The sequence below is a fragment of the Gambusia affinis genome, linkage group LG19 (assembly GCF_019740435.1).
Source record: "Gambusia affinis linkage group LG19, SWU_Gaff_1.0, whole genome shotgun sequence".
Classification (NCBI taxonomy): Eukaryota; Metazoa; Chordata; class Actinopteri; order Cyprinodontiformes; family Poeciliidae; genus Gambusia; species Gambusia affinis.
This window is the reverse complement of record NC_057886.1, coordinates 23,242,574-23,264,437: the sequence shown is the minus strand read 5'-3', so window position 1 is coordinate 23,264,437 and position 21,864 is coordinate 23,242,574. Positions and strand designations below refer to the sequence as shown.

Genomic DNA, 21,864 nt, shown 5'->3' with positions numbered 1-21,864 from the left:
AATCCACTTGTATTTGCTCGTATCAGTATAAATAAAACCTAAATGCGTTGGGTATTCTGATTTGTGAAGTAATAAGTAAAAACTACAACTTTTCAATGGACCACTAACAAGGCTGGACTAAAACAATTTTAACTAAATCGATTAACAGTTTTATCATCTATAATCTCACACATATTCAATGATTTTTTTCAGTAAATGGTATATTTAAACACATAATTATTTAAAGATATAATACAAACAAAATCCAGAAGAAAATATAGTTTAAAAACCAGGAAAAGTTTTTTGTGTGATTTGACGCCCTCCTGTGGCCGTATTTCTAACTATTTTTATTATGGAACTGGGCGGGCTTTAGGACCCGGAAGAGGAGCAGGAAGTGGTAGCGGCCGGCGGAGAGACTGTCATGGCGGACCAAAATAAGCCAGAAAGCGCAGAGAACTTCTTTAATGAAATATTAAGGTTTGATTCAGTTTAATTACAACAATCACAAGGTAATAAGCAGGTTTAAAATATTAGTTTTGTCTTTTGGTGGGTGTTTGTCTCTGATTTTTGGATTTCTAACTGCCTTCTCGTCAACATGGTCTAAAGTGAATCACGTTTCTTTGCAGTGAATCATAATCAAATGACTCAGTGCAGAGTTATTGTTTTAAATAATAGGTGATGAACAAATGCCAAAGAACTCATACATCCAGTTAGGTGTGCAAAGGTTTTATCCGTGTTTCTAAATTGTCTTAATGAACCTTGAAGTTGTATTTCTTTTACTTTATTTTTGTATAAATTTGGTTGTGTTGATTAATATTGTTAAGCTTTGCAGTACCCTTTGTTTATATCAGTTGAACATAAAATATTTTATAATATTTTCTCTAGGTGTACATACTTAGTTCTCGACAATAAAACGATTATTTCAACGTCTTAAAGGGAGAAAATGTTAATAATGAGGCTATGAAATTCAATAAGATGGCAAATTAGTTTTGCAAAGCTAGGTTAAAAAGTGTAATTTTAATCCCATAAAGTGTTGAATTTTACAGCGTTTAATTAGAAAATTTCTGAGAATAAGTCAGATGTTTGTTTAATTATTTTAATTTTGTTTTCAGTTTGTTTGAAACACATGTGATCTTAGGGACTAGATGGTTAGTTTGAATAATAATAAATGTCAAATTGCTCAATATTGTGATGATTTCTTTCATCCAATTCTGCTGTATATTTACCACCTTTCCACATTTTTATTGAAGTACTCGATGAAAGTGAGACTTTAATGGATAAAAACACAATGTAATGGGTTAAAAACATTTCTTTGTATCCTGAAAACTAAAGTTGTTGGCTGCTTTTATTTTAAATAATTAAAAAACGTTTTAGAGAAGATCTGTTGTTTCCTGCATCTTAAATGTTCAAATAAGTTATGTGCAGTAATACTGATTAATTATTGTTTTGGAAGGATTAAATCAAATTAAAGTTTGAGAGTGATACATCTTCACTTTATTTTTTTATAATTTTTACAATTAATTTAAAAAAAGATTCTCTCTTGCATACATTCAATCTTGTGGTTAGAATTTAATCTCTTAATGCAAACATCCACCAACGCGTTTAATGTCAATGTGTTTTTATTAAAATGTAAATAGTTATCAGGTAGTTATTGTGTTATAGAAATCTCTGAGCCGGTCAACTTTCTGGTGCTCTGTAGGTTGCACTTTGTAGCTTTTGGTGAATTTTGTCTGAAACAGGAAGTTGCTGTCGCTGAGTTTAGTTGTTCTGTTTGTAAATAACTTGCAGTCCATGTGAGCTGTTTGCCGCTCGCTCCAGGAGCCATAAGATCCCGGCCCGAGGGCAGAAGGATTTCTATCCGGACGACTCGGAGGAGCAGAAGCAGCGGCTGCAGCAGAGCCTGGATGAACACTGGAGTCTCATTTCAGAGGAGCGGGTCGAGAGGCTGTCAGTGAAATACCAGACTCCTCACTTTAAATCAGTGGCTTTTTATCATTTTTAGGTGGTGAAGAAGGTTTCAGCTCAGTTTTGTCTGTTTTTCTGTCTCTGCAGAGGAAACCTGGTGAAAGCCGTCTGGAGTCCCGGTGAGCGGATTGTGGAGCTTCAGGCTCCTGCTGTGAGTTTTTTTTAATTGATTCATTCAATAAAACAGCCTATTGCTGTTTTATTTGCTGTTTATTTGCTGTTTATTTGTCTGAAAAGTGGTGCATGCTGGGAAAGAGATAGACTTCTGGAGCTCTGTACTAATTAGCTAAAAATATAACTTAAGAATGTTTGATTTGCAGTTTGTTGTTCACTAAAACTATTAACTAGCCAGAAATGTTTGCATTTGTCACATTTCTTTCTTAGAATATTATGCAATCAGTCTAGACTTGTTTTAAAATAACAATAATAATAATAATTATTATTATTACTACAATTATTATTCCTTATTTCTGTATTTTCTTTTGTTCTTAGATTTACTTTATTTTAAACATTCTTCATTTTGTATTATTTTATCTTTAATTATTACTCAAATTTTATTTTTGTTTTATTTACGTTTCTATTAATTTCTGGCATCTTTTGTAGCTTTTTAAAATATTGTCAAATATATTTTTATTGTGTTTTTTGGTTGTCTGTATTGATGGAAACATTTTTTTTAATAAAAATGTAAATTTTGGGATTATTGTTTTTTTTCTGATGTTTTTTTCTGATGTTATTTAAAGTTGAACAGTGGATGGGGGGCATAAAATGTAAAAATCATTTCAGATTTTTACATTCTAAATTGTTACTTTGTTATTTCTAGAAGCTGATAATACTTATTTTGTATTTTTATCTCCTTTTTCAGGGTAAATTTTGGCAGACGATGGGTTTTTCTGCAGAAGGGAAGCAGTTCCTCCTCCCTGAAGAGGCGCTCTACCTGATGGAGTGTGTGAGTGTGTGAGATGTTGCTCAGGTTTGGCTCCACTGGCGCCTCTGGCTGACCGTGTGTGTGTTTCAGGGCAACCTGCAGGTGTTCCATCAGGACCTGCCGCTGTCCATCCAGGACGGCTACGAGGCGTTCCTGTCCTCAGACTCTGTGAGTCTGCAGCAGTATCAGGTGCAGTCTTGAGTCTGAACGCTGGAACGTTCTTGTCTGCGCTGATCTGATCGTTCTTCCTCTACAACGAAGGTGTTCGGTCATCTGAAGCGCCTCGGATATGTGGTGCACAGGTTTGATCCCAGGTAACAGAATCTGAAGGTGGAAAATTTTCTGTTTGTTTTAAAGTGTAAAAAAAGTTAAATCAGCACTTAAAAAATCTAATTAGGATAAAACTGTATTGTTGACTTTAATGCATTTCTAATGGTTTTAGATCTTTAAAATACAAATCAATTATTTTCATAATTCATTAATCTGACAATCAGTGAGTCATATTCTATATATTTGTAATGTAACCACTTAATAGAAATATGTTAAAAGATGCAAATAAACAAATAATTCAGACAATAAACTGAATTATTTTATTGAATTAGAACCAGGTGAAGCTAAATTTTCCACTTTAAGAGTTTTGGGTAAAACATGTTTTAAAAAAATGTTTTTCTTTTTTCTTAAATGCAAAATGTAAATATATTTTTGAGCAATTTTGGCGTAATTAATATTCTGAACATGTTTATTCAGCAAATGACAGCAATTAAATTAGTTGATAATTATTTCAAAACTTGATTAATCAGATTAATCAGATTACTCTGATTAATGGTTTCAGCTCTAAAGAAAATTTATTTAAAGCAGAAAGGTTTTTATCTTTCAGTCTTAAGAAAGTTAGTGATTAAAAAAAAAACATTTTCAGCCATTTTAATAAATTTAATGAGGCCCAATAAGGACTTTAATTGTTGTAACCTTAAAAGTTAAATATTTTTAGGCAGAATTCAGTTTTAGTCTCAATGTAGTGGCTGTAATTTGCTGTAGATGATTAAAAATAATCAGATTTATGGTAATTCAGAGGGATATTAATGTGTGCTGATAGTGGAATTGTAGTTTCTAAGTTTCTGTTTTCAGTCTGATTGTTGTGTGAGTTTGTCTTCACGGGTTCTGCAGGCTGATTGTTTGGTTTTCTTCCTTTCAGCTGCGAGCCGTCGCCCTACGCCCGGCAGCTGAACCTGCCTCGGCCGCGGGAGCGCGGGGGGAGGCAGCTGAAGAGGAAACGCAGCCCCAGCCCGGCGTCCACCTCCAGGTCAGACAGTTAGTCTCCTAATCGATTATTTACTTTATTCAGTCAAACCAAAACTAATCTCAACAAAATAAATTCATTGTGGTCAAAACTTTTGGAATTATAACGACAATTTTTTTGTAATGAAATATTTTATTTTGGAAAAAAAACAACAATTTTTATTCAAATAAATTTTTTCTCATGAAGAGAAAATGTTATTTGCAAAACATAAATTTTTATTTGCTCATGTCAGAAAAGTCTGTATCTTCTAGATAACGATTAATCAATAAGTAAAATAATCATAAAAAGAAACAAATCAAAGATAATAATTTATACATTAATAAATAACTAATATAATCGTGAAAAAAAATCAAAATAATATTTGATAGATTAATCAACAACAAATCAATAACTGTTAAAAATAATAAAAAAATAACAGAAAGGTAAATAGATTAGGCCAGTGGTTCCCAATTCCGGTCCTCTGGGCCCCTGCCTGCATGTTTTAGATGTGCCTCTACACCAGAACAGCTGATTCAAATGATTGCATGACATCTTCTGCAGCCACCAAGTGCTGCAGGAGCCTGTTAATCACCCAAAGATTCAATCCAGGTGTGTGGCAGAAGGGAAACACCTAAAACATGCAGTCAGGGGGTCTGAGGACTGGAATTGGGAACCACTGGATTAGGCAATAACTAAAATAATTTTAAAAATAAAAGAACAAATTGATTAATTGATACCTAAAATAATCATTAGTTGTAACTTGAAGAAGTTTAAATTGCGACATTTGAAATGTTTTTAAATGTTTATTCTTTCTGTCGTTTCAGTAAAACAGCAGCAGAGTCTCAGGCTGAGGAAATGGAGGAGGATGATAAACTACCTGAGTCCCACCTGGTGGCCTCAGCGCCGCCTCAGACTTCCTCCCCCGCCGCGCCAGGTGAAGTTCAGGCCCGGGCCTGGTGGCCGGCGGATGCTCCCGAGCGGCAGGCGGGTCAAAGGTCAGCCCCCGGTCCTCGGCGCTGGGACTTCAGCTCCATCTGTTTCCCTGACCTGGGCTCCGCCGGCCGCCTCGCCCCTCCAGACGCCTCGCTGCTTCCCAGCGGCGTGACGCCTGGTGTGTGCAACGTCGCCCCCTGGATGCGGAGGATAAACCTGCGGAAAGTGAAAATGTCTCCAAAGGAGGTGGCGAGGGAGAGACGGCAGCGGCGGCGGAATGTGAACAAAGACAAAGAGGTGAAATCCTCCAGACGAAGGAATAAAATGTGAATGTTTCCAGTTTCTGAGGGAGTAATTCTCAGGTCTTCAGGTCCAGAGGTGCAGAAACTGGGCGGAGTACCACAAGCTGCTGGAGCGGCGGCAGGCGAAGCGGCAAGGCCGACCCGCTCACTTATGGAGCGGGGAAGTTCAGCCTCTACACGACCCGACTCGGCCCATCTCCACCGGTGAGTTCAGGCCGGAGCCGAGGATTTTCTCCTCCCGGTCAGAAGCTGAGATTATCTCTGTTTCATTTCAGCGGAGCTGCTGGAGAAAATCAGCGTAATCAAATCGACTGACCTGCTGGAGGGAGCAGCCAGGTACCAAGAAAATGACTTTAAACGACGTGATTAGATGTTTTTATATCGTTTCAAACAGTTTGACAGGTTTATGAAGAGAGGAGCCAAGTTGGAAGAGCAGGAGTTTCTAAAGAGACAGAGGCCCAATTTCAAAGCGATAAATTAGGAAGTAAAATTTATTTTAAGTCATATTTGATTCATATAGAATTTTTATAACAACTGAAAGAAACTGTTACTTGATTATGCTATAAATTTCCTCTTTAGGACGTGCACTGCAAAAACACAAAATCTTTGGTTTCGTTCCAAGTGCAAATATCTTAATGTACTTGAAATAAGGAGATAAAATAGGAGCTTGTTTAAAGTCAGTAACTCCCCAATTCTGATTAAAAATTTCTTTCATCACTATTGAAACTAATATTATTAATTCTATAAGTTTTACTTGTTTATCCATTATTGGTTAATTTCTTAAAAACAAATTACATTAAAAATTTAAAATCTTTTAGTCTGTTTTCTGTAAAGGTCTTTAGCTCATTCTCCTTTTCTTTAATTTACATTCATGTGCTTTTTTAATTAGTGGACTTTAAAAAAAATCATTTTTACTAGAAATAATCAAATGAATGTAGGAAAATTTATGCCCAATTTTTTTTATTTTTATTGATTGCTGTATTTGTGCCAAAATAACATCAGATATTTTTATAAATAGAAATTTTATCCCATTTATCCCAGATATAAAGACTTAGTTTTATTTAAATTTAACATCTGATCATGAAACTGTATTTAAATTTATTTTATTTAATTGCTAAAGCTAAGCTCCAAACAATATATGTGTAACTATAATTTAGCGATATAGAAATATCAATTGAAAATAATTCCTGTTAGGGGTTAGCTGTTGAGGGTTAGCTGTCTTGAGGGTTAGCTGTTAAATCAGCAGCAGCGCTGTGTGTTTCGCCCACATTATTATGCTTTATAATAACAAACATGACCTTCCTGTTAAACACAATTAGCCGCCATCAGCTCTGAGTCACCTCTGAAAGGAGACAATAAATCAGATGCGAGCCCGTCCCGCCGCTCTCACAGTTTACGATCTTTAATTTCCAGAGCCATAAAGCTCCGGCTGCAGCGTTTTGTCACCGTGTGCTCCGGTGAACGCCTGTGGTGATGAATTGTTGCATCGCTCAGGAGAAATGGATGTCCCTTTGTCTGCTCAGGTTAAAAGGTTCGGAGGAATGGAGGATTTGTTTCAATGTTTACCAGCCGGATTCGGTGGCTGACTTCAAAAAGAGCAACCCGGGCAAGCCGTACGCCCGCATGTGTGTCTGCAGGTAAGCAGCGACAGCTTGAGTCATCGTTTACTCAGGATCTACTTCCAATGAAACAATCAACAACATTTTTATCACATCTGTTGTTGTGGTTCTGGTGAAAACAGTCAATTAAATCAGGTGTCCAAAGTGTGACATTATTAAATGGAGCTGATGCAGACAGAGACGTTTTGTATTTTTCTTTGTGTGAGATTTTCAAATTTATATCATAAATAGAAAATTTTAGGTACAAAAGTTTTCTTTTAATAGACAGGTTTATTAAGTTTTTTGCTTTCATTTTAATGGCCGAGTAATCTCTAGTAACGTTTTACTTAAAACAGATTTTGTTACATTTTCAGCTGCTGCTGTTCAAACGATCCAAACTAATTGAATAATCTGTTCCTCTCCTCGTCTGTGGGGGCGCTGCGCCAAAAACTACTATAGGAAACGACATGAAACCTCTGAAGAAGAACTCGACTTCCTTTTTCACAAAATGTAAACACAATGGAGTGGTGTTAGATTTTAGCGGTTGGAGGTTTTCTCTTTTGTCTTTCGCTAAAGAGACCACGAACCGTTTCTCCTGCTAGCGCTAGGCTAGCATGTTTTCAATGTATTTACCCAGAATGCCCTGCGCTGTAGTCCACTTTCTGCTTTTTGGATCTTTCATTAAAGCAGCACGATAATTTGTTGCTGAGCATGTGAAAAGAAACTAATTCCCAATAAAATAATTTTGCATTAGAAAAATCAATAGTTGTGCTTTTAGCTTGGTAATTTTGACCCACGGTGTAAAATGTTTCGACTCCACTGAATTAAATATTTTTGTTCAAAAAATGTTTAAGAAAATGTTCAGTATTGTTTGTTTTTGTCTGTCCGGTTGCTGATTAACTTCCTAAATGTTGCAGATTGTGTTTCTTGCTCTGTTTCAGTTTTGACGGTCCTGTTCCTGATCTGCGAGTCATCAAGCAGCTTTCGTTTCAGAGTGGCGACGTTCCCGTCGTTTTCGCCGCCGTGGATCACGGAGACATCTCCTTCTACACCTTCAAGGACTTCCAGCTGCCCAGGGACGTCTACCCCTGAGGTTCATCCATCCGGGAGTTTTTAAACCTTTATGAGCTACATATGGAAAAATACACTTTTTCAAGTTTTCAAATGAAACAATTAAATGTTTTCTCACTTGTACCAAAGAAACCTGTAAGGAATGCAAATGTTTACCTTGTTCTTCTTTTGTTTTTTGCCAACAATATCTTGAGAATTACCTGTTTTATGTTATTAATCTTTGTTTACATGTAGTACTCAAGTAAATTGCAGTCTGTAATTAATTAATTTCAAAATAAGCAACGCTCTCAATTTAACATTTTTGCTGCAAGATTGTTGAATAAACAGACATGTGAGCTCGACAACAGAGACGTGTAATGTTTTTAATGTGTTATTTTGGTTAATCGACCATCAGTAAGCCCTGATCATTCATGGAGCTTCTTTAAAAATGTGGACTGGTCGACATCAGCGTTAGCTAATGCTACATGTTTAACATTGAGATGCTAGTTTAGTCTCTTGAATAGCTTCGCTGATCAGATAAATCTTTCTAGTGCAACATGAATGCAGAAATAGTCTTTTCAGCGTCAAATCAGATTGGTAGCAGCAAAAATGAACCCCCAGTGGCCGAGAGAAGCGGTTTGAAGCGCTGCTGAACCGATTAGCGGACGTAGGCTACCAGATGCGCAACAAAAGGTTCCGGTCTTCCATCGATACAGGTGACCAATAAAACAACAGTTAGGGTGAATTTTTGTCGCGGTAGTTTGCCAAAACACTGTTTTTCCGAAGCCACGGTGTGAGAGGAAGAAGAATTGTCTTAATTTATGAAACTGTTCAAGCATTTTTAATAACTAAGAGTTTTGGGGAAGAGACAGCGTTAGATCTGAATGTGTTTAACAGAAGTCAACAATCCTCTGACATTAAATTATCTGATACCAGAGGTATTATCTGTGCTGGTCAAATTCAAATTACACATTTATGATGTCCATCCTGTATGAACGCTTTTTTAAAAAGCACTTTGTTTTGTCTTGTTGCTGAAAATGTGCTATATAAATAAAATCCTCTATCTTTACCTTTTAACCCAAGTAAACAGATTTTCCCAAATTCTATTTTCATTTCAACTTGTTGAGTTTCTAACCAAGCAACCAAATTTTCTGGTAATCCTAGGATTACCAGAAAGCAAGGTACTTCTTATAAAGTAACTTACAAGTACTGTAACAGAACCCTTGGGTTTTGATAGAGAAATATCAGTAATATACTCTATCAGACTATCAGAATCCAAAAGTTGTATTCTGAGAGTAACATTTGATTAGAAAATAAAGTAACTTTGTTAATTTCAAAAGCCTGACCTGTGAGTTCTGAGAAAGTAATCCATACTGTATAATAAAATCTGAAAGGTAACCTGTAAATTTATCAAAATTGGTCTGTTGAAGTTTCTGGATGGTACAAACTGCAACCAAAAATTTAAGTTAAGATACCAAATATGCTCACAGAATATTTTGCAAATAATAGTTTTTATTTGCTTTACATCGATTTAAAGCGTTATGTGAACAGTAATGTAATATATATCCATTTAATTAAAGTGCTCGACAGTTACAGGCAACTTAAGCTTCGTTATCTGAATGAAAACCTTCCACATGGTGTCAAACTCAAATGTTGACTTTTCCTGCAGCTGGTGGAGAACAATTGAAATGCTTGAAGGGTTTATTATTTTGTTTTCCTGTAGATGAGATGAACAAACAGAAGATGCATTTAAATGGCTCCTTCAAAGCCTCATTTGCACGTTTTTGTTGTTGCGTTTATGTAAGCAGCTTCCCGGTTTATAAAGGTTCACTCAGATTGAAATGAACTAAAGGGAGGCATGGCAGCTCTACGGATTTTTGCTTTTGTGATATTTGCTGGTACGTCTGTTACTTAAAAAATGTTTATATTGCAAGTAGGAATCAAGACACAGAATATGTCTTGAGTTTGTGTTCAGATCTGGATTTTGTTGTGTTGTTTGCAGCAGGTCTTTGCAGCAGTTTGTCTTCAGATTGCACATATTATGGTTTACTGGAACACCTAAACCTGACTGCATCAGATACGGGTCTGGAAATGATCCGACCAGTGAAAAACTGGACCACCATCACCAAAGTGGACCTGGAGATGGTGCTGTACGGCATTTTAGGGGTTGTAAGTTTCCTCTTTATTTGTTTCATTCAAATGTTTCATTTAGCCAAATTTTCCAAAGAGTTTTTTATTTTTTATTTTAATGTATTTATTTGATTTGGATATTACACATTAATCAACATCACCACACTTAACGGCAGTGTAAATATGCAGGAATTAGCACAATAGCTAAATTATATCACAGGTTTCTTTGCTGTCTTGATGTCTGCAGAATGAGAAGTCCCAAACTGTCACAAGTCACATTTTTGTCACGAAGGTAAGATTTCTCACTAAACATTTCATTCAATCTGATAAAATGACGTATATTCATCATTACTAAATTGTAAATGCTAGAAACACTCTGTATAGCTCATCTTCAGTTTTTTTCTTACAAGTATTGGACGAATGAATTTCTAAGTTGGAATCAATCCGACTTCTGTGGGATACATGAGGTTTCTGTTCCCAAAGCAAAACTCTGGATCCCGGAAATAATCATTCAACAAGAGTGAGTATGTGTGTGTGTGTGTGTGTGTGTGTGTGTGTGTGTGCACTTGTATATAATACCCATTGAGGACCATTTTCATTGACAGAGAGAGGTCATTTGTGGAAAGTTTTAATTTTCTTGGTTGACAACTTTTGATCAAACTAAAGGAGAAACCTGTTCCCCTCCCCACCTGTGGGGGCGCTGTACCAAGAACCACTGAAGGAAACAACACAAAAACCTCTGAAGACACTGAGAGCAACTTCAGATTTCAGCAATTGCAGGATTTGTCTGTTTTTCTCCCGCTATCGCTAGACTAGCACTATTGTTTTGGTTGTATTTACCCAGAATACCCTGCGTTGTAGCCTACTTCCTGCTTCTGGAGCGGTCTCTGGACCACTTGACATTCCACTTGATATTCACATATGGATTCCAGAGTTCACTTAAACAGAACCCAGATCCAGGTTTGTAGGCACAGCAGACTTTGTTACAGATTCACACCTCACCAAAACAAACCAGACCTTCTACGCAAATGGACTGGAGTTTGATTAAAGTGTCTGGTGTGAATTTAGTTCTGGTTAGGAATGCACTAGTAATAGTTTGTGTTTGGAAAAATATCTGGGTTAGTCACTGGGTTGTTAATAAATTGGATGGAAGTTAATATAAAGTCCTCTGTTGGATGGAAGTATAAAGATGCACTTTGGGAATGGAATACTATTTGGAAGCTATTTGGCTCGCTTCAATCAAACTCCAGACCATTTGAATAGAAAGTCCAGTTCGTTTGGGGAGGAGTAAATAAACTCTATGGGAACTCTGACCAAAGAAGCAAACTTTGGTCCTACAAACCTCGGTGTCGGTTCGGTTGAAGTGAATTCTGGTATGGTTTGAATTTATATGTGAACGCCAAGCAGACTGGAGATCGTTCCAAAAGCAGGAAGTGGACTACAGTCCAGGGAGTTCTGGGTAAATACAACCAAAAGAAATGTGCTAGCTTAGAGCTAGCAAGAGAAATGGCTCGTTGTCATTTACCAAGGACAAAAGAAAAATTCTCCAACCTCAAATCCTCCAATTTTTCTTTACATTTGTGAAGATGAAGTTGCGCTCAGTGTCTTCAGAGATTTTTGTGTCATTTCCTTCAGTAAGAGTGGCCCTCCTGGCCTGTGGTTCTTGGTGCAGCGCCCCCACAGGCCAGGAGGGGAACAGGTTGCTCAAAGGGTTTGGTTGGTTTGACTCAGAGCAGAGAGAAAGAGAAGCTGAAAATGGAACAAATGTTGAAACTTTGGTCACTAATCAAACTGAGTCTGTCAGGTGTGAAAAACACCCTTAGTTACCTAACTGACTGATTTTAAAAGTAACTAAGTTAGATTACAAGTTACTTTTTTAGGTACATTCAACAGCTGCCGCCTCAACATAAAACTGACACCCAGGGCAGCATTTCCTCTACATCCTGTATCACTAACATCAACTCTCGTCCTCTTACTGGTTTTGGACCAAAGTCCAGCTGTTGTTGTTTATGTGTGCATTTTAGTTGCAGCTGTAAAATTTTATGCAACATTAAAACTATGTGCAATGCATCTGGTTGGTTTGGATGGCTTTTTTAAAACTATTTCTTGTGTTTCCTTTTGTGATAATATTATTTAACTGACAATCTAAAACGTGTAAGTGTGACAAAGGCAAAAATAGAAGAACTGTGAAAGGGGAAATGCCTTTTCTCAGCATTGTAAGCTACATTAGATGTTATCTGAGTGTAAAGTTGCTTCCTCTTCTGTTGCCTTTAGTGCCTCTGATGGCGACAGCGTCTATGAAGGTCCTTGGGTCATCGTGCATCCCAACGGTTCTATGTTCACCGTCTTCCGCCAGACGCTGACCTTCACCTGCCGCTTCAACCTCTACAAGTTTCCCTTTGATTCGCAACGTTGCAACATCACATTTATATCCATGGACAGTGACGGTAAAACACAGACTGTCAGATTAGCATCCAGGATAGAGTCAGGAGGATGAATTACAGGTTTTTCTGTCCTCTGCACAGTGAACAGCTTGGTCCTCGGATCAGCCAAAAACGACTCGGTTCTGATGGTCACATCCACGCAGTTCATGATCACTCAGGGAGAATGGGGTCTGAAAGACATCGAATTAGTCAATGGAAACATAACCAACGGGTGGAGATATCACAGCACTCTTTCTTACATCGTAAGGAATATCTACGGAAAGTTTGTTCTTTTTCTGTAAGTCCATCTGACCCCAATGTGGCGTTTCTTTCAGGTGACATTGGAGAGAAAACCGTTTCTTTATGTCATAAACTTCATCATCCCTCTGGTGTATTTACTGTTCCTGGATTTGGCTTCTTTTTCCATCTCTGTGGATTCGGGTGAAAAGTTTGGCTTTAAAGTGACTGTGCTCCTGTCCATCTCCGTCTTGCTGCTGATTCTGAAGGACATTTTACCCTCGACAGAAGTAGACATGCCGGTGATTGGTGAGTAGAAGCCGCACTGCAAAAACACAAAATTTTACAAAGTATTTTTGCTCGAGTTTCTAGTGAAAATATATTAGTATATTTGAAATTACACGTAAGCTATAAGAGCTTGTAATTTCTTAAATTTGACAATAAATCATGCAGATGGAAACTGTTGAGCTTGTTTTAATTTAATGTGTGATTAACTGGTTTATTGCCTACACTGCTGTATTAAATGCCTGTTTTTCCAGCCAACCTCTGCGTCGCAGTGTTCACCTTGGTGTGGCTCAGTGTGCTTGAGTCCATGCTGGTGAGCTTCCTGCTTAACCTGGATCCTTGTTGTGATAAAGAAAGTAAGAAAATCTACAGGAAAAAGGACATCAAAGGTCAGAAAGGTATGTTCTTAGTGAACATGTCTTAAAAATAGATTAAATTAAATTGTTTACAGATAATTTACTCACAGAAATAAGACCATTGTGGATGTTTTGAGACAGGTGGGGCGTCTTCACAGCTGATAGTCCGCTAAACTCGGTTTGATTTGGACCAGAACTCCAGTCTGGTTCCCGTTCTTAAATGCATTTAAACCGACCCAGAGTTCACTTAACCAAACTGACATTGAGGTTTGTACTGGGACCAGAGTTTGACTACAACACACGGCATTCTGGGTAAATTCAACCAAAACAAACGCACTAGTTTACCGCTAGCCTGTCGCTAGAATCTGACCCCACTTTATTTTTGTTTCCATTTGGTGAAGAAGGAAGTTGCTCTCAGTGTCTTCAGAGGGTTTTCAGTCGTTTTCTTCAGTGGTTCTTGGTGCAGCGCCCCCACAGGCCAGGGGGGGAACAGGTTGGCTCATTCGACACAATACAGTGTGAAAATGAAACACAGCGACTGTAAATTTAGTTCCCCAATCGAACAGAGTCTACCGGACTATCAGGTGTGAAGAGTTTATATCAGAAATCTGCATGTCTATTTCAAATCTCTAATGACTGAAATAAACATTAAAAACAGTCGTGGTTGTAGGTTAAGAATACAAATCTGAAATCTGTGCTATTTGTATTTGGAGTTAAATTATTACATGATTAATTAATTGATTAATTATATTTTAATGGTTTAAAGAGGCCGATGAAGAGAATGGACAAGTGAAACCAGAGCAGAGTTTTTTCGCTCTGGGTAAACTGGGTGATGTGGAGCTGCTGAAGCTGATCCTGGAGGAAGTGAAAGCCGCTCGACAGGAAGCTGGCAGTCAGAAGAAGCCCAGATGCTACCGAAGGATGGCCACAATCATCGATAATCTGTTTTTTGTTGGATATCTTTTGACTTTTGCTGCCTTTGTGATGTATATATGTGTTGGATGGATTAATCTTTGAATTTTTATCTGGATTTTCTACATACAGTGATATTTGTCAGTGGATACTGCTAAGTCTGTTTTTTTTCTTAATATATGCATGAATTTAAACAGACAACATTTTTCCTCATACTTTTACAGGTTTTCTCTTTGTTCACAATAAAATGTTACACATATGAAATGTAAACTTTGTAATTTACTTCAAAGCCAATGCAGACATAATGTATGTTCATATGATGGAAAAATAATTAACATGCTAACTTTAAAACCAAAGTAATAAAACATATTGAATTAATTTAGTCATAAAGATGCAAAATATGCAGAGAAAAGATATTCTGAACATCAAAAATGTTTGTTTTACTCTACAGACAAATTGTTCTGAATTGGATTCAACTCTCAGTTGGTAAAATGGGAGCAGAGAAATTTGTATATTTCCTAAAATAAGTCGGAGTCTGGCGTTCCTCAAGGCTCCGTTCTTGGGCCCCATCTGTTCAAAAGCTGCATGTTTCACCTTGCAGAGGTTTCAGAGTATCTCCATATGCTGATGACGATTTTATTTACTTTCCAATTTGATGTATTTGTGACTTTTATAAATGAGTGAATGTCTCAGAAATTTCTCAAATTTGATCCCAAAAAGACAGAAATTGTTGCATCAGGATTTAACTTTACTCATCTTTTTAAAATTTATTTTATTGATTGTTATGTTATCAAGAGAGGTCACTGAAAAATAAATATTTTGTGAAAGGAAGGATCTTAAAACATTTCTGATGGTCTATAAAGCAATGAAAGGTCTGGGGATTTTATTTATGAATTTAATTGTTGTTTTCTGTATTCCTAAACTTCATTATCATCGGTAATAAATATTATGTGTGAATGGTGCAATAAAGTAAGACTTGCATTGCATTGAAGTGTATTTATTGACCATAAAGTGGAATCCCGCAAGGTGATTCAGGTTTATTAGAAAAACAACATACATGCGAAAGGCAGAAATGTTTTATTGTCTCAACTGATAGAAATTTACTGTCAAACACAAATTTTATGTTGGCGAAACGAAACGCAGAAGAACCACAGAAGCATCTACGGTGCAGCGTTCACTGACCTTCCTGGGACGTTTGACCGAAACTGCACTTTCTGAAAGCACTGGGAAGTTTCAGAAATTGGTTCTAAATGTCAGATTTCCAAAGACTAAATAAAAAAACCTGTGAAAACACAACAACGGTAAAGTAGAGGATGAAGAATACAGAGTCAAAGATTTTAACCCATCTAAGCCTGTTGGATGGGTTTTTCTGTGTTTCTGGGGCTTTTTGACCGGGTTTCGTTCTGTCCATGATGAATTTCAGCTTCTGTCGATCACCAGGTAAATCCAGCGGAGAGTTGGTCTCCTCTGGTTTATCTGTTCCTGAAACTCCTGCAGACTCTGTGAGAAAACATGTACAGAAACGGACCAGTTAGAAGTGAAATAATGGCAACATTTGACTGTTTTAAGAGCAGAAGCAGCTGAATGAAGATGCACCTCATTCACATCTAACAACATTGGTGTAATGTGGGGCTGTGGGGGGGCTGGTTGACATGAAGCCTGGGCGCAAATTCAAACTGGTAGACTCTTTAGCCCCACCTGGCTCGTCCTATCGGAGCATCCCGCCCATCACCGCTGTCCTATCAACGCTGGACCAAGCCACGTCACGTCCAATCGCCTTCCAAGGCCCAGCTGAAAAGGACCTCCATCCATGGCGTCTTCCGCATCCCAACCGCGCTCAACCCTCCTCCACCCCTTCTCCACCTTCCCTCGCCCAGATCCTCAAGCTCGCATCCTTCTCCGACCTCCACCACCAGGGTCGGGTCCCGGGGGGATGACATTCCTATCCTACATCGGGAATGCTCATCCGAGCTTATTGCAATTCACAGCTTGATGACCACAGCCGGGGCCCGAGCGCCAAAGAACTTTAAATTCATGTCTGTCAATAAACCTTTTTAATCGCTGTTCATTTTCTCTGTCCGAGTCTCTCCAGATTGAACTTTCATGACCTCTGGAAACATTTATTAATATCTTTAAGATGATAGCAGCACAAACAAAAAGTTTTTCTGCACAATTGTTTGACTCCAGCTGTGTTAGATTTGAAGAGGGTTTCAGAATCGTACCGTTTCGATTATCAGCTTTCTGTTCTTTCACTTTGACCACCTCAGCATTTTGGCGTTCCTCACCAACACAGCAGGCGACATCCTTTAACGAGCCGATCAGCATCGTCTCCAACAGGTTGATCCACACCAGGGTGAAAATTGAAACACAGTAGACGGCTGGAAGAAAAATAGGGAGAAATGTTGGTTTGTGTTTGGTGATGGATGCAGAAATTACAGCAAATCTGTGGCTTCCTACCCATCAGCGGCAGAGAGTCTTCAGTGGACGGTAAAATGTCTTTAAGAATCTTCAGAAGGACAAAGACGGACAGCAATATTGTCATCTGGAAGCCAAGCTTCTCACTGATGAAGAACGAGGCCAAATCCAGAACCAGCAGAAACAACAAGGGCAAAATCAAGTTGACGACGTAAAGAAACGGTTTCCTCTTCAGGGAGATCTGAAGAAAACAAAGAGCTTTATTTAAAAAAAAACAGCACAATTCCTGTTGGGATTTGATCAGAAATAATCACTTTACCTGGTAAACGAGTGTACTTCTCTGAGTGAGAGACGTGTAACTGATGCTCTTTATGCTCACCAGCTTCCACTCCCCCTCAGTCAGCATGTTGAGACCCGACAGCTTCGTCAGCGTGGAGTCGTTGGTGGATTTTACCAGCTTCAACAGATTCGCTGTCAAATCACAAAAGAAACAGGAAAAGATTCATTAATTAATTGGTCCATAAAACATCTCTGTCTTTCTAAATTTCCTTCTTTCTACATTTCTCTCTTTATGGGAGATTCAAATATTTTTCAAACATATTTGAAAGATTCAAAGCAAAACTCCAGGTATGTTTTTGATGAGGGATAAACATATTTTTATCTTTAGAAATAAAACTCTAAAAGCCTTAATAAATTTTTTCAACAGAAGAATATTCTCTTCATCAATGTCTTTATGGATGGTTTTTGTAAATCTGCACCATGTTTATAAACCAATGTTGTATGTATTAAAATAAATACATAAATCTGTATTTAATCTGTATTAACCGTCGTAATTCAGGGATGAAAATGTGATGTTGCAGGTTTGGGTGTCAAACGGGAATTTGAAGAGGTCGAACTTGCAGATGTAGGTCAGCTGAAGCCGGTTGACTACACCGACTTTCCCGTTCGAAAACACGCTGACTAGAGGATCGTCTTGGGAATTTGTGCTATCAGAGGCACTAAAAGAGAAGAAAATAAAATCAACCAGATCATTGAGCAGCGGATGTTTTATTGATTTATTTTTTGGTAACTTACTCCTCCTGTATGGCTATATCTGGAACCCAGATCAGAGAAACTGGAATGGTTAGCAAGTTTAGCCCACAAAACTCAGAGGGATCCCAGATCAGATGTTCATTAGTCCAATACTGGAAAATAACAGGATAAAAATAAAGGAAAAACTGGAACTGTTTAATCAAAATATGACAACACAACTCAATAAAATAATGTATTTTCTTACCGTTTTGACATAAATGTGAATTGTCACAGTTTGAAGCTTCTCATTCTGAAGACAATATGAAGAATATTCAACACAAAAATGGATTTTAAGAGCGTTTTTCACTTTTGAGGTTAGATAAAAATCCGGGTTGTCCAAACATTTTGTCACATGGGTCATAATTGTTGAGTCAAAAGTAATCCAAAAGAAAAAATAAAATAAAATAAAATAAAACAACAAAGGAATCTGGTTTTTAATTTGTTTTATAGAAAAAGGATGTTACACTGCAAAAACACAAAATCTTAAGATTTTTGGTCTAATTTCTGATACAAATATCTTAGGAAACTTGAAATAAGACAAACCTGAAAGAAATAGAGGCTTGTTGAAGTAAATAATCACTTAATGTTGATGAAAAATATATTGGTTCCATTGGCAGATAGTTTAACTTATAACAACACATTTTCTCTTGTTTTAAGTTAATTTATTGTTGTGGCTCGAGTCCTTCAGCTTAACAACGTTGACTATCATGGCAGAAACACCTGCAACAGCTGCAATACAGCTACTGTACTGCTTGGCAGAATTATATTTAACATCAGTTTTCAAATTAAATTAACCTCAGTAAACAGAACTTTACAAAAGTAAATGTGTTTTATTCCCATCCTAATAAACCACCAAGCTAAAAGTAAGCAAAACGTTTCAAAATAAGAGCATAAGACAGACAGATGATGAAGTCTCACCAGGTCTAAAATGCTACTCAGAATAATTTCCAGCTGAACCTCTGTGGTTGTGTTCCAGTTCTTCACAGGACGTTCAATCTGGAGGCCGCTGTTTGTCGCATCCAGCTTGAGGTGATTCAACAGAGCAGAATAGGAGCAATCTGAAGCCTGGCTGCAGGAAACACCTGAAACCAGAAACATTTCCCCAGTTAACAAGCTTTAAAACATGATTAAAAATAAAAGTTCACGCTGCAGAAGCTCACCGACTAAAGCAAGAAGAGTCAGAGTCAGAGCTGCCATGACTGTGTGCTTTCGCCTCAGTCTGAGGGATTCTTTACAAACTGTCCAGCTATTTATGAACACACCTTAATTAAAAGTGCAAATATAAAATCAAAAGTGCAAATATAAAATCAATGCATGGATTTAATGGTGGAACATAATTTCCTTTGGTTGTGTGTTCTGGATGTTTGATCAGCCAAATGTTTTCTTTGTTCAGCTGCAGCTGGTTAGCAGGAACAAAACACCTGCTGCTTTTTCATTTAAACAATCCTTAGATTCAATAATGTATTGTTAGTTCAAGCTTTAAAAATCAGGTGCTGCTAATCAAATTAGAAAGAAAGATTATTCACAAATAAAAAATATTAGGACAGCTTTCAATCTTCCCAGCAGCAATTCCCTCCAAAAAAAGAAGACATGGCAAAAAATGCAGCTGCCATGTAGCATGTTGAGGTTTAGGACACAACTATCAGATGAAGACTGAAGAAGGATGGTGACGGCTTCCTTTGTCTGAAAATAGAAGCTGAACTTTACAATGCAGAGTTGCATATCAATGAATTTCTATATTTGCAGAAAACAAAACGCATCATTTCAGCTCAGAGCCCAGCTGCAAGCCAAATAAGTATCATTATTAAAAGTCAGTTGGGGAAAATCACTACAACGACCACAAATGGCCCACGCTCTTCACTTTGGGCACCCCTGACTTAAATGAGTCCAGAAACTGGAGAAAGTCAGATTATTCTTATTGAGTGTTAATTTGTGAAATCCCAGTATGATAAAGGTTTGCAGCCATGAAAAGTTGTTAAAAAATAAAAACAACAAATGTTTTTAAATTAACATCTAATAATATATGCAGTTTTAGCTGTTTGTTCAGTTTTTACATGGAATAGTTGAATATGAATCTGTAGCAGAATGATAATAAAAACACCTCTAATGTTTTTTGGATCTATTTTTGGATCTATATTTTCTTTATTTTAAAAATATAAACCATAAATTAATGGCGGTTCTTTAACATTTCTGTAAAGTAGAAACTTGTCAGAATGTATAAATTGTCCTTTAAAAAAAAAAAAAGTAGTGAATTAAAACAGGGTGTCAAACTCCAGTCCTCAGAGCCGGTGTCCTGAAACTTTTAGATGTGCCTCTGCTGCACCACAGCTGAATAGAATAATTAGGTCATTGGTAGGACTCTGGAGCAGTGGTCCCCAACCCTGGTCCTCAGGGCCACCGCCCTGCTGCTGCACACCTGGGTTAAATGAACAGGTGATTAAGAGACTTCTACTGCAATTGCAGGATACAAAGGAGGTAATGTAATCATATGAATCAGCTGTGCTGGAGTCCGGACTCATCAAAAACATGCAGGACAGCGGTCCCTGAGGACCAGGATTGGGGACTACTGCTATCCATACAGGAAAGAGGTAATGAAGCCGTTTCATTCCAGTGTTTTATTTTTTTTATTTTTTATCTGTGGCACATCTAAAAACAGCAGGACACCGGGCCTTGAGGACTGGAGTTTCAAACCTGTGATTTAAAACATTTATGTAAAAACCGTATTTTACAAGCTGGTGACTAGTGAGTACATTGAGTAGCTTTTACTTTGGAAATTCTCGCCGGAAGTTGTGGTGATGCGGAAGTTGGTCAGCTGATTGCTGCGACAGGTGCCCAGCTGGTCTCAATCTCACAGCCTTATCAGTCCGTCAGGATGTGTCTTTATCTGTGTTTCTTTTCGGCGTTTCCCCCGTCAGTTTGAGAGCGGAGCGGCTCATGTTGGGCCCGTTTATTGGGTTAGCAGGCAAGAAGTCACCGCTCGGAGCATCCTGCTAGCCTAGCAGCTAAATCAGCTAGAAGATTGGAGGTGAGTGTGTTTACTTTCTGTCTGTGTTGATGCCAGTGAAGGCACCTGCAGAATGACCTGAAACAAATCATGTTTTATTTGAAAGCAAAGAAAAAAATGTAATTATAAGAGCTGTGAGTGTTATACCATTTCGCTTTTCTGCTAACTGCACCAAAATCTGACAGTTAAACATGTTTTTTCCAGAGGAAAGTTAATAGAAATTACTGCAAACACGTGAAAAATAAAAATAATTTATATTTCTATCAACTGTATATAGCAGTGTGATTCATCAAACGAAAGTAAAACATTCAAATTAAGATTATGAGTTTCACGCTGGGCTACAGGGACAGCTGTTCTTTTTATTTTATTTTACTTTATTATTATTTTTTTATTAATGCGTGTTTTGCAAATATTGTACCATCTATGAAACTCATAGGGCCATATCAGGTGAGTTGAATCGCTACTTTGGGATCGTTTGTGAATGTAAACAATCGGATATTGTTGTTTTTTTTGGGAACAAAATGGAGATATTTCCCCGGACATGTATAAAACCTACTATGAATACTAAATGAAATATAGAACTACCTATTAATGAAATAATTTGGATTAATAAAATACATTTTCATTTGTGGATAGGACACCAAAACTGACCACATCCTTGGGAATCCGGCCATGTTGACTACATAAACAAAGTAAAGGGGGAAAAAACCGTCAAAATTTAATTTTATTTGCCATTGCAATGAAATAAACTTATAGCAGCTGAACAGTTTTAGCTGATCCATTTCTGGATATCGTATATAATTTTGTTCACAAATCACATCTTTTTCTACTAATTACAACTATCTTGAAACTCTGGTCCTGCAGCAGGTCAACGATGGCATCCAAACTGGTTTGAAAACAGAATATTTTAATCTTAAACTTGTTGGAAAATTTCATCACCATGTTTAAAGAGTCGGTGCAGAAAACCACCGAATTTAAATTAACACTGCATACTTTACCAAAA

General features: G+C 37.4%; 4 protein-coding genes across 8 annotated transcripts in view; 3 read left to right on the top strand and 1 right to left on the bottom strand.

Moving 5' to 3' along the window:
- The first annotated feature begins 341 nt into the window (after positions 1-341).
- tsen54 (TSEN54 tRNA splicing endonuclease subunit) lies at positions 342-8,397 on the top strand. Of its 5 annotated transcripts, XR_006369048.1 has the most exons (13): positions 364-456; positions 1,768-1,926; positions 2,032-2,095; positions 2,807-2,890; positions 2,960-3,058; positions 3,131-3,183; positions 4,062-4,169; positions 4,970-5,375; positions 5,449-5,584; positions 5,656-5,716; positions 6,904-7,017; positions 7,920-8,165; positions 8,273-8,397. XR_006369048.1 is itself a non-coding variant. In XM_044099778.1 (12 exons), exons 1-12 carry the CDS (start codon positions 401-403, stop codon positions 8,068-8,070), a joined length of 1,491 nt encoding a protein of 496 aa, XP_043955713.1. In that variant the 5' UTR covers positions 342-400; the 3' UTR covers positions 8,071-8,397. The 5 variants fall into 5 exon arrangements, 4 of the variants coding, with proteins under 4 accessions (XP_043955713.1, XP_043955714.1, XP_043955715.1 ...); XM_044099778.1 differs by having other exon boundaries at positions 342-456; positions 7,920-8,397; XM_044099779.1 differs by having other exon boundaries at positions 362-456; positions 1,798-1,926; positions 7,920-8,397.
- Positions 8,398-8,516: 119 nt separating this feature from the next.
- Positions 8,517-15,389, top strand: LOC122821668 (5-hydroxytryptamine receptor 3A-like). Its single transcript, XM_044099782.1, has 9 exons — positions 8,517-8,744; positions 10,031-10,197; positions 10,406-10,450; positions 10,569-10,678; positions 12,433-12,605; positions 12,684-12,844; positions 12,917-13,127; positions 13,358-13,501; positions 14,226-15,389. Exons 1-9 carry the CDS (start codon positions 8,708-8,710, stop codon positions 14,474-14,476), a joined length of 1,299 nt encoding a protein of 432 aa, XP_043955717.1. The 5' UTR covers positions 8,517-8,707; the 3' UTR covers positions 14,477-15,389.
- Positions 15,390-15,396: 7 nt separating this feature from the next.
- On the bottom strand, positions 15,397-19,679 carry LOC122821670 (5-hydroxytryptamine receptor 3A-like). Its single transcript, XM_044099784.1, has 9 exons — positions 19,018-19,679; positions 18,776-18,939; positions 18,063-18,107; positions 17,861-17,970; positions 17,612-17,784; positions 17,106-17,257; positions 16,829-17,027; positions 16,594-16,749; positions 15,397-15,871 (listed from the first exon to the last, which is right to left on the bottom strand). Exons 1-9 carry the CDS (start codon positions 19,052-19,054, stop codon positions 15,618-15,620), a joined length of 1,290 nt encoding a protein of 429 aa, XP_043955719.1. The 5' UTR covers positions 19,055-19,679; the 3' UTR covers positions 15,397-15,617.
- A 677-nt stretch (positions 19,680-20,356) lies between these two features.
- The window catches only part of tmem104 (transmembrane protein 104), a 41,936-nt gene continuing 40,428 nt past the window's right edge, over positions 20,357-21,864 (top strand). Inside the window, exons 1-2 of the mRNA XM_044099365.1 lie at positions 20,357-20,445; positions 20,773-20,882. The gene's annotated coding sequence lies outside the window, so the exon portion shown is untranslated. The remainder of the gene's footprint in view (positions 20,446-20,772; positions 20,883-21,864) is intronic.

Coding starts and splice junctions, on each gene's coding strand:
- tsen54 (XM_044099778.1), top strand. CDS start 401: ATGGCGGACCAAAATAAGCCAGAAAGCGCAGAGAACTTCTTTAATGAA. Junction 2,096..2,806: donor TGGAGCTTCAGGCTCCTGCT/GTGAGTTTTTTT, acceptor CTCCTTTTTCAG/GGTAAATTTTGGCAGACGAT. Junction 3,184..4,061: donor GTGCACAGGTTTGATCCCAG/GTAACAGAATCT, acceptor TCTTCCTTTCAG/CTGCGAGCCGTCGCCCTACG.
- LOC122821668 (XM_044099782.1), top strand. CDS start 8,708: ATGCGCAACAAAAGGTTCCGGTCTTCCATCGATACAG. Junction 10,198..10,405: donor TGTACGGCATTTTAGGGGTT/GTAAGTTTCCTC, acceptor TGATGTCTGCAG/AATGAGAAGTCCCAAACTGT. Junction 10,451..10,568: donor GTCACATTTTTGTCACGAAG/GTAAGATTTCTC, acceptor TTTTCTTACAAG/TATTGGACGAATGAATTTCT.
- LOC122821670 (XM_044099784.1), bottom strand. CDS start 19,054: ATGGCAGCTCTGACTCTGACTCTTCTTGCTTTAGTCG. Junction 17,971..18,062: donor TTCACATTTATGTCAAAACG/GTAAGAAAATAC, acceptor GTTATTTTCCAG/TATTGGACTAATGAACATCT. Junction 15,872..16,593: donor GAAAGCTGATAATCGAAACG/GTACGATTCTGA, acceptor GTTTTCTCACAG/AGTCTGCAGGAGTTTCAGGA.